This window comes from Haplochromis burtoni, unplaced genomic scaffold, assembly GCF_018398535.1.
Source record: "Haplochromis burtoni strain Fernald_Lab_line unplaced genomic scaffold, NCSU_Asbu1 Contig_41, whole genome shotgun sequence".
Classification (NCBI taxonomy): Eukaryota; Metazoa; Chordata; class Actinopteri; order Cichliformes; family Cichlidae; genus Haplochromis; species Haplochromis burtoni.
In genome coordinates, this window is record NW_024582402.1 from 858,406 (window position 1) to 869,976 (window position 11,571).

The following is an 11,571-nucleotide window of genomic DNA, read 5'->3' on the forward strand; positions in this document are numbered from 1 at the left end:
GTTTATTCTCCCCCCCCTCCTCCCTCCCTTCTATGGTACCTGAGGTTATATTTGCATTTAAAAGCAGTGGACTGCAAAACCGTCCAGACGCAGGAATGTGAAGGGTGGGCAGTCTGTTGTACAGATGTGTGAGTGTGTGTGTGAGTGAGTGAGAGTGGGGCGGGAGCGCTGTGGGAGTGTGCAAACGTTCAGCCTGTGTACATTTGGACTTGCCCCAGACTGAACAACTCTATGCAAAACGTTCCCTGTGGTTTGAGGCGGAAACTCCTGTTGAGAGGCGATTCGGTTTAGTTTGGAAAATAAAATTGAAGTTGACTCTGAAGGACAGGGTAGAACAAGACCACCCATACTACCACCATGGAAAAAATAAACAAAATGCAATAGTGTTTTTTTTTTTCTTCTTAAACTTCCTGGAGCCAATGAGAAATTGTCGATGTTTAACAAGTACAAATTCATGTGAGCGCAATTCTAGCGCACTTTCCGGTTATTAAACATAACCATTATCTCCCGTAAAACGTGAAATGTTTTACGGAATAACTGGCCAGTAACCCTTGTCGCTTATCGTATCGAGGCCTGGGTGCGGTTTACACATCTTTCCAGCCGCGCCTTTTCCTGTCACGGCGGAACGGCTGTGCGTAAGGACGGCGGGTCAGCTGACAGCTATCAGAGGACCAGGAGGAAGGAGCGGAATTAGCGGGCGTGTGAACTGGGAACCTACTGGATCCTGACATAAGCTATCCGAGGCCGAACGGAGAGGCAAAAGACTGGTGGCGTTCTTGAGAGAACTAGGGTAAGGTCACGAAAGACGAAAGGACTGCAGTTTTTTCGTTAATTAGGGTAACTGTAGTCCGGAAACCTTTACGCAAAGCCGGTGAAACTGTTTCATTCGTGAGCGATGCTAACGTAGCAACATTAGCCGCCGTGGCGCTAGCTAACATCAATCCATTAGCACTAACTAGACTGATAACGGAAAGGACTCGTTTTTCCTTCAAATTAAAAGCAAGCAAGGGCCCCCTTGTTAATATCTCTTATTACGTTATATATTACCCAACATTGTTGAATAACCCGTGATGTATATTTGCATGGCTAACTCGTAAGTTGTCGATGATAGTTAATGGTTCTCTTTAAGGTCCCGTCAAATTGACTGGTTTTCTTTTGACCGGAAGTCCATTTAAAATTCTGCACGGCTCGACTCCGGTTCGCTGAATATCACCGCCAGCTAGCCCGCTATCGTGAGCTAAATTAGCTAGCTTATATCTCATTCGGTGTATTCTCCATCACTTCGATCTTAGTTGAAGGTCAAGCCTCTAACCACAGTCAAGCCACTTAATAATATTTAAGACAAAAAAAATGGTAGCTAACCGACCGCGCGGTGGCCAAGGGAAAACATGAAAAATATGAAAAATGTATGAACGTTAGGAAATGGCCCGAGTGAGCAGACATCTTGACTTCGCCGATAAATGGGCGATTAAAGCCCTCGGCTTCTGTGCGAGGTTTATTCTGTCACGACTCGGCGGTGCTTTAACGAGGAGATATTTTCTCACTTGCGGGCTTATATCTGTGCGGTGGTTTTCCTCTGAATGCTGTTGTGTGTGTAAATTGTCTGGATTCTATCTTCGAGGAATGTCAGGCATGTCCTTCATCCTCTGTTTTCCAGAATCTTCATTCTTTAAGGAGGGCACATTTCTGCAAGAATTAAATACCAAACGACAAAAATGTCTTTAGAATATTTTTGATGATATATTTTAATTTTAGAATATAACCCGATTCGGACAACACATGTAAGACGACACTTTAGTTAGGCCATCAGATTTTTAGCTGGCTGTCTGGTGGCATCCGGCGTCAGATTCGTAGCTGCTAATCTCTCGTCAATAATCTTGTTTACTTTAGAAGAAAACGGGGAACTGTCTGTGGTGAGAGTAGTTGCAGTGGTTTTTAGCTTGTACGGAGTAAATAATGTATGCATGTGTGCGTGTCTTACAGGAAAAATGAGTCACCACAGTGGTGCAGCTGCAGGATGTATCCATCTGGCTTTTGTGTGTGTGTGTGTGTGTGAGAGAGAGAGAGTGAGAAGGACAGAAAAAGCGGATGTGAGGGACAAATGCCTCTCTGTACTATTGCTTACTCCCTCACTTTTTCTTTTTTTTTTGCTGCTTTCACTTCTCTACTTCTCTTCCTCCTTTTCCTTCCCACATATCCTGTCTTCATTTCTGTCTTTTCTCAGGAGGGCTTTGGTTTCACCATGGCAGGTTGGGATTGAAGAGCAGCCACGATGATTGGAGGACTGTTCATCTACAACCACAAGGGGGAGGTCCTCATCTCCCGAGTTTACCGAGATGACATAGGGTATGTTCAATTGAGAGAAACCCTGCTCTAATGTTCCCAGATTTTGAGACACTCCAGATCACTGAGAAGGTCCTGATGCAGTGTGGGTGGAGAGCCTGCAGTTGATCCAGGATGAGAGAGGATTATGTCTCTTCTTGGCTAAGTTCACACGTGTCTTTCCTGTTGTTGACCAAATACAAACCTGCACCAGGATTAAATTTAGAGTAGTGTTACTGCCTCTGTGTCGTACTTTTTTTTTTTTTTTAAATAAATGTATATATGGATACAAAAATATTTATTACAGACTTGGTTTATAAGTGACTAAATACAGAGAAGAATAATTGAGAGGGAAAAAGTTATTCTTTTCCATATTGTCTGAGGTAATCATTTGGTTCACTCAAGCTTATCCAACCACACCTTGTTTTTAAAAAGGTTAAGTGCAGCTGAGGGAAAAGCTTTTCCAAATTGATTCACTGTCGACCCTCCCTTGAAGACACAAGTTATTAATTGTTACCATATGGCAGAAAGGTAGAGAGAGGAAGCCTTCTTTTCCTCCCCATAAAGATTGCTTAATATCCTGTAGACATTCATTTACCAGTCAGTGATCACATATTTTAACTTTAAAGTCTTCAATCAAACAGAAGGTTACTCTCTGGGGTCAGGAAATGTCTTAAACCGAATGCATAATATCTGATGTGTGCTGAACTGAAATGTTCGCTGCTTATAACAATACATAAGGTCAGTTAAATCTAGCACATGTTAGGAAAACAAAAGCCATGAAGAAATTCGTGCTGTAGATTGCTTAAAAATCCTTAATTAATCCCAACATGGAGTCCCAATTTGAAATGTATTTTGCAAATTTTGTGGAAAACTGTTATACAGACATAAAGTGTGACTCTAGGCATATCAGGTCAGATCTGTTACTACTGCATAGCTCATTTGTGAGTTCATGTTCTCCCTCCTCAAACTTACTCTCTGTAAAATCACAGAAACTAAGTTTGATTCTCATATTAGGAGTGGAACATATATACCAGAAAAAAAGTTTTTTTCTATGTGAAAGCCTTTACAAAGCAACTTTTATGTTATTGGAAGACCATAACTTATCCTGGCTTAAGTTGTAAAGAGAAACCTTTGACAGTATATTCGCCACGTTGTAATAATGTCCATGAAGGTGACATATATTTTGTACTAAGAGCTGTTTAACGTCTGGTATGACTTGGCTGAGTGCTTGTAGTATCATATTTAGCTCTACAGAGTTAGACTGAGAAAGAGTCACCAATGAAAATAGCTAAATTCGCCTATTAAATTCTGTGTATTCACATTCATTGACTGTTTTGAAGTCCAAGTAGGCTCTTTTCCAGGACTGGCAGATCAGGCCCTTGTAGATTTACACAGTGAAGGTTGACAAGCTGTAGAGGGATAAGTGTATGAACTGATACACTCGTAATCTCCTGTTTTGGGGTGAAGAGATACATTTTTGACCTTTTTTAACATTTAATCTAATTATTGAAGGCATGGTGACACCACAAACACAGTCGGGGAGAAAATGGGTTGAATAGCAAGCAGTGTGCTGCATTGCAGAACTGTTCAGTATGACCTGTTGCCTCGAAAAACTGAGCCACTCAGACACCACTTAATGGTCTGAGTTGGCTTCATGCAGGGATCTGTATATTCATTCTGTGCTGTTTTTAGCAGGATCAGTAAAGTAATAGTTTTCTTTATTTTTCATGGTTGCTCCTTCCTTGTCAGCTGTAGCACAAACACAGCTGCTTGTTGTGCTTTCTGAAACGCAGCGCTGCGTGTCCTACAGAATGGCAGTGAATAAGGAAAGGTATTGACTTCGTATTACGCTTACAGGGTAAAAAAGGCTGGAGAAAATTCTAATGTCATGTTCTTGCTTGCACATTTCGTCCTTTATCTTTGATGTGTGAACTCATCAGCATCGGTTGCTATTGGTGATCCTCACTGTTGCAGAATGCAGGGTAAACCAGACATGGTGCTTTGCTCAGTATTGTTTTGACAGCTACATTATGAACTGAGTTTTTAGTTGAAGCTGTCATGCAACTTGGTTTTCTTGAAATAACAATTTGGTAATGCAGTGGCATAAATAATCTTTCACTTGCCATGTTGTTGTGTTGTAAAGCACTAGATTAAGGAGCAGTATGATACTGTTGACCTTTTCCCAATATATTCAGCTATAGTGATGGCATCATAATACCACCATGTTACTCACTCTGTCTACATGATGCACGAAAATGTCTCTTGTGCATTTTTGTCTCTCGTGTCCTTTTACTTCATTCGTGTCTCCTCTCTATCCTCTGTATCACCATTTTCCTCCATCTGTTCATCTTGGCCCCTGTAGGAATAGGTAAGAGATGCTCGAGCCTCTAAAGCATGACCTCTCCTTCTCATGGCCACCAATCAATGACCCCATGATCCCCTAAAGTGCATGCCCATTGACTCCACAGTCAGACTCCTGATACTTTCTCCAAGCATGAGTCACCCGTCATGCCATTACAGTGGTAAATAAACCGCCATATACTGAAATATAACAGCAAATCAGTCATAGCCAAAGAACTTGGCCACTTCAGTGAATAGTCTTGCTCACAGTCAGTTCTGCTGATGCCTAAGCATGTAGTCTGAGCATGATTAGATAGTCCTCTGATCCTTTGCCCTAATTATTGTTTTTTTCTTCCCTTCAGATAAATTGAACAAATGGTTTTAAATAATCTAATGGCATTTTTGTAGATGTTAACAATGATTTTTGTGTATAAATTTTAATAGATGGAATGATTTAAATCTGAAGCTGATCTAATAAGGTGGAACGTCTAGTTAATAGCTGCTGTTCAATACACTGTGATCTGGGTGAATTGACAGTTGATGTAATTGGAATTCGCTACATTTGAATTGCAAAAGTAGTCCTCCCCATTTTATTTCCTCAAACAGTGGATGGGGCATTTATGTACTTCAAATGCATAAGAAAGCAGAAATAAGACTGCCAAACACAGGCCTAACTCCCTCTGTTTGTTCAGTGCAACTGTCATGCTAAAACGCATTGTTCTCATGTGTTCCTGTTTGCCCCAGTAGTTATTACATTACACTGTGGTTATGGAAGTGAGTAGTGACTGGAGTTTCTATACATGGTTGTTTTTGTCAAATAGTAGGCTATTGCTCTGAGCACAAGTATTTGTGTTAACACGCAGATGATGATTAAACCTGCTACCCACTGCACTCATGCTGTCACAGCTTTGCTTATTAAACATGAAATAAGTCATGAGGCAAAGTTAACATTAGCCAACAAACTTTTTTTTTAGCATCTACATCAATAAGCTCTACAATTGCAGACTTAGAATTTCTCCAACATGCCGCGTCAGTATGCCACAGTACATATTCGCATTTCTTATAACCCTTCCGCATTTAGAACGTTTTACAAACCCTTCATTCCTTAAGAGTTTTTTGTTTGGTTTTTTGTTGTTTAAGTGAAACATTTTCTTGTATATGCAGCAGCAACAAACAAGATTGCGTTTAGTTATCATTCATTTATTTTTACATGGCCTGTATTTGACAGGCAGCTCTTAACCGCAGCGCTGGGCATCATTAGAGTTCAGCTTTTTATTTGGGGATATGCAAATATACTCAAATCGAACAACCTTCATGCTGTTGTACAGTAGAAAAGTAGAACATCAGTGTTTGAAAGGCTTATTTGCAATGTTGCCTGGTTAGGAGATACTCTTATCTACTTATTTTGGGGTTTGTAAAGGTGGGAGATCGTGGCTGGAAAAGGCCCTGAAGATGTTCCTGGGACAGTGGGATTTGCCAATTCTTGTCAGAACTTGCTGCATCCCTCATACAGAGCCCTGTCATCTATAAATCCATGTTAATCATGGTTGAGTTTCGGCAATAAGCTACAGTATACTTAATGTAGCATGCAATTCAGATTATTTTGCTCTTTTTTTCCTCTCTGCCTTAATAAAAAGACATTAAAACAAAGATCAGATTGTGCAAGATTAGCTGTGTGATTTAGTTAGGTTTTTTTTTTTGTTGTTCCTATAAAGTTGAGTTAATTATGACATTGTTGCGTTGATGTCTCAGTTGTCTCTTCATGGTAATTATCCCACTTTACACAAAACAACACCAACTTAACATGCCCCCTTTCTGTTGGTTGAATGTGTTTGTGGTAACTGGTATCTATTCAATGAATATATATGTTCCTGAGGTATTAAGAAGTTGTTTGTTATGAGTCTGGGCTGAGCTTAACTTGTAGTTAAACTGCAGGAGTACTTTCACATGATGTCACACTGTTGTAAACAATTATCTCAACTTCCTCTCCTCTTTCTATCTTTCGTCCTTGCATCTTAGGCGTAATGCTGTGGATGCGTTCCGCGTGAACGTGATCCACGCCAGGCAGCAGGTTCGATCGCCGGTAACCAATATTGCCCGCACCAGTTTCTTCCACGTGAAGCGCTCCAACATCTGGTTGGCAGCCGTCACCAAGCAAAATGTCAACGCCGCCATGGTGTTTGAGTTCCTTTACAAAATGTGTGACGTCATGACCGCATACTTCGGCAAGATCAGCGAGGAGAACATCAAGAACAACTTTGTGCTCATCTATGAGCTGCTGGATGGTAGGTGATGACAAGCGCTCGTGTGAGAGATCAGTTAAATTTTCTAAATATGTACATATTTATTTCTGTTATGGTAGAGTGTAAATAGTTTTATTTTTGGGAAAAGAGGTCACTGCTTTAGTCTGTTCACTATGTTTGTGTCCAGGTTAAAGTCAAGGCAGAGTCAACAGGTTGTGTTTGGCCCTACATGTCCTAGTTTTCCCTTCTTACCCAACAAGCTGTGTTTGTTCATACAGAGATCCTGGACTTTGGCTACCCCCAGAACTCAGAGACTGGGGCACTGAAGACCTTCATAACCCAGCAGGGCATTAAGGGACAGGTCAGTATAAATGAATGCTGAACAAGGGTACACTCTCCATTTCCCAGACTGTCAGTGTCACAATATGAAACACTAGAAATGAAAAAGTGCATATCCACTTGTCATGTAGGAAAAATAAATAGAGGGTTAGCGGTTAATCAGTGTCACGATACTAAAATAAAATGTATAAAATGAAATTTTCTTCTTTTGTTTGTTTGTTTTGTTTTTGTCTCATTGTTTTCCCTCAACTGCAACCTTTGGACACTTCAGCACCAGGTAACGGCATACTGAAAATGTGTTGATCCATGCTGATAATCTGAGCTGATGATCCCCTTTTGACTTTTGTTAGTAGTGATACATTTTCCCTCCCTGTTTCTCAGACAAAAGAGGAGCAGTCTCAGATCACCAGCCAGGTGACGGGGCAGATTGGCTGGCGTCGCGAGGGCATCAAGTATCGCCGCAATGAGCTCTTCCTGGACGTACTGGAAAGCGTTAACCTGCTTATGTCACCACAAGGTGTGTTTATGGCACCTTTAGAAAAAGTGACAATGAAAATAAAGTGTGCACTGTCTTTCTGTAAATTTCTCGTTCAAATCATGCAAATGCAAAATAATAAAGCAGATTTTTGTTTTTGTCTTCTTGTCTCATATCAGACATTTTTCCCCAGCAGCAGTAGGTATTAACGTTTACAGTTGCAACTCATGATTGAGATGATTATGGGTGTCTCAGTTACAAATTTCCAAAACATGGGTCCTTATGTTTACAACGATTACTCAGAAAACACGTTTAGAGGTTCTACTGTTGTCTTGGAAATGCATGTATTTTATTTTGAAAGTGATAAATTTTAAACTTGTGATAACACTGCTACTTGTTTTCATACTTGAGACATAAATTTCTAAGTAAGAGTTTAATATTGAGCAGCATTAGATCCCACAAATAAAACCGTTTGAGCTTCATGTGATGTCTTTGCCTAACATAAGCATTCCCATACAGGGCAGGTCCTGAGTGCTCACGTGTCCGGCCGAGTCGTGATGAAGAGCTACCTGAGTGGAATGCCCGAGTGCAAATTTGGCATGAACGACAAGATCGTCATCGACAAGCAGGGCAAGGGAGGAGCTTCTGATGATGCAGGGAAGAGGTGAGTGATATGCATTTTATTTTTAAAACCACAACAGGAAATGTCATTGTCCAAGTTTTAAAAGCCCTAAGTTATGCTTGTCTGTGTTAATATTGTCTTGCTTGCAACGACACGGGGTTTACAATTTCTTTTTCGTTTTTCTTTCCTTTGGATGCATCTCTTTCTTTCCCTCTCTTTCTTTTCTATGTGCTGTACCTCAGTGATTTAGGGGGAGGAAGGTACTGTACTGACAAGTGTCCTCACCCTCTGCCACCTCAATGCACACTCACACCAGCTCCCGTCTCATCTCAGCCCTTTAGCAAATTAAGAATTTGTACATCTCATGCACTGTTGCTCCCCACACAGTCAACACAAACAAAACATATCTTTAACTTTTGAGTGTGCTGCCTGGTGGTTGCTTTCCCTCTTTTGGTAGAATTGTTTGTTTGTTTGTTTTTTGCACCCACACCTACCTGCTTGACATCAAATCCTTTACCCAAACACCTAACAGTGACTGATTTGTTTTAAGTGCAGAATAATGACATTAACCTCAACCAGGTGCACATATCTTGGTACTAAGCAGTTGTGTCCCTTTGTGTAGTCATATGATAAACCTTAATTGAGGGAAAGTTGTAGTTTTAGCTTTTGGAGACTGGGACCTTTTTTTGATTTTCCTGTACGTTTTTAGTAATAAACAGGTGGACTGTTCTTTCATCTCATGTGGTGTCTGATGTGTTTTCTTTCCTGGTAGTGGGAAGCAGTCCATAGCCATCGATGACTGCACCTTCCACCAGTGTGTGCGCCTCAGTAAGTTTGACTCTGAGCGTAGCATCAGCTTCATCCCCCCTGATGGAGAGTATGAGCTTATGAGGTCAGTAGATGAAAATTTTCTTTCTTTTTTAGCTTCTTTTTATTGTGAAGTCATGAGAAATTGTTTGGCTCTAATGACATTAAAAGCATCATTAATTGGCATGGATGAACACTGAAGATACTGACTAGGCTTGTTTCTGCTTTACTAATTTACACCGTTTCTTCTCATGCTATTTCTTGCAGATATCGCACTACAAAGGACATCATCCTGCCGTTCCGAGTTATTCCTCTAGTCAGGGAGGTGGGCCGCACCAAACTGGAGGTGAAAGTGGTCATCAAGTCCAACTTCAAACCATCACTGCTGGCTCAGAAGATTGAGGTCAGCTGTTTTTTTTTGTTTGTTTTTTTGTTTTGTTTTTTTCCATGTTACTCTCAACATGTAGCGTTTTACTCAGAAATGCAGAAGATGTTAGGAAAATAAGTTTTAAATTCTAAGAACTTAAATCAGAGAAAATGTGCAGTTATGGGTCAAAAGTTTACCTGCTCTAATTATTTATTGTTTTATCGTCGCTCCTCAGGTGCGTATCCCAACACCCCTCAATACTAGCGGTGTGCAGGTGATTTGTATGAAAGGAAAAGCCAAGTACAAGGCCAGTGAGAACGCCATTGTCTGGAAGTGAGTATCAACTTTGCTGCACATTGGAAAAGTAAATTTGCTTTTATGTTCTCTGAAAAGTTGATGATTAACAACCTCATATTTTCTTTGCTTTTTCCTTTTTTCTTTTTTTTTGGAGTCAAAATGCAATGTCTCACATCTTTCTCTGTGCTTGTTTAGGATCAAACGGATGGCTGGGATGAAGGAGTCTCAGATCAGTGCAGAGATTGAGCTTCTGCCAACCAACGATAAGAAGAAATGGGCCAGGCCTCCCATCTCTATGAACTTTGAGGTGAGATTGCTCACTGGAGTGGCGCATGAGCCTTACTTTTCTGAATGCTAAGTGGACCTTATTATAGAGCTGCTAGCCATAAAAATGGATTTCGGATTAAATCCTACTATCTTCCATGCAAATCATATCCTGCTTACTATTTCCACATAAATACACTTCCTGTTGCAAGAACCCGCGACCTACACCTTGCATGTTTTGGCACGTTTGTAACATTCCTCCTTTGTCCCTGCAGGTTCCTTTTGCGCCATCCGGCCTGAAGGTGCGCTACTTGAAGGTGTTTGAGTCCAAGCTCAACTACAGTGACCATGATGTCATCAAATGGGTGCGGTACATCGGCCGCTCTGGAATCTATGAAACCCGCTGCTAAAGTTGTACCTCCCCCCTGCCAGGCAGCAAACTCACCACTTCCCCTCCCATCTATCCTGTTAAGATTTTTTTTTTTTTTTCCCCCCCTCCTTTTCCTTCCTCTTCCTCCCACAACCCTTATCACTTCTCTCTCACCCCCTCCCACCTCTCCCTAACTAGGTGTTGAAGATTGAAATTTACATTGTCAAAGAAAAAAAAGTAAATATGTTATAATGCACAGATATATGCAAAATGTGAACCATTGTATCGTATATATCTCGTTGTGATGAGTAAACATGAACCAGCCGGTGTCTGAAAGAAAAAGACGAGTGATGCGGGAGTGTCCGGGGGAGCGAACTAGAGGCTTGAAGGGTCCCCCCCCCTCCTTCCCCCCCTGTTGTGTTTATTCAGTGTTATTGTTCCACTATCTACTCAACACTTAGAAGTCCCAAATCTTCGAGTTATCCCTGCTAAGATGATTAGTAGCTGTTGTGGTTTAAAATGAATCCTTATGTAGTTCCTGTATACAAACGTCTCTCAGTAGAATCTACCCTTTTGAATGAATTGACTGATATGTGATCCGTGTTTTCAGGAGTGCTCATTCGGATCTCAAAAGCAGGCAGAGCAGAAATGATGATGTGCAAGCCTTTTGTTTTTTTTTGATAGATTTCCCTGGTATTTTTCCACTACTTCTCCCTCACTTTTTACCCTGGCATTCAGTCAGTGAAGTTAAAACATAAGGGAACATTCCAGACAGTTTAAGCTTGACCATCATCATGATAAGCAAGTCGTGACCCAAATTCACACCCAAATTTAACTTTGGCACACTTGGTTTTCTTTGGGATTCAAAGACGAGGCCCTAGACGTGTTTGCAGTGAGGTGAGGTCTCCCCCTGGCGTTTGCTTTGCACCTGTCTGCTTCTTCATGTTTGTAGCCCTGGTGACCGTTCTGTCCAATTAAATCTGACTCTGTAACCAAACCCACCTGTTTGTTTTCATTTGATGTTATTTTAGGCTGTCTGAATTCTATTGTACCAGTTTCCTTTTCTCATTGTTTGAAATAAGGATGTGCTTCTTTGTGGGAACAGCAGATTTTGTAACAGGA

At 40.9% G+C, this 11,571-nt stretch overlaps 1 protein-coding gene across 2 annotated transcripts; it reads left to right on the top strand.

The window, feature by feature from the left end:
* Positions 1 to 268: 268 nt before the first annotated feature.
* Positions 269 to 11,446, top strand: LOC102301897 (adaptor related protein complex 2 subunit mu 1). 2 transcript variants are annotated; one of them, XM_005920593.3, is made up of 13 exons: positions 269 to 790; positions 2,225 to 2,346; positions 6,685 to 6,950; positions 7,187 to 7,269; positions 7,519 to 7,524; positions 7,629 to 7,764; positions 8,242 to 8,386; positions 8,587 to 8,604; positions 9,117 to 9,236; positions 9,419 to 9,554; positions 9,754 to 9,851; positions 10,011 to 10,122; positions 10,355 to 11,446. In XM_005920593.3, exons 2-13 carry the CDS (start codon positions 2,273 to 2,275, stop codon positions 10,487 to 10,489), a joined length of 1,329 nt encoding a protein of 442 aa, XP_005920655.1. In that variant the 5' UTR covers positions 269 to 790; positions 2,225 to 2,272; the 3' UTR covers positions 10,490 to 11,446. The 2 variants fall into 2 exon arrangements, with proteins under 2 accessions (XP_005920655.1, XP_005920657.1); XM_005920595.3 differs by lacking the exon at positions 8,587 to 8,604 and having other exon boundaries at positions 278 to 790.
* Positions 11,447 to 11,571: the final 125 nt, after the last annotated feature.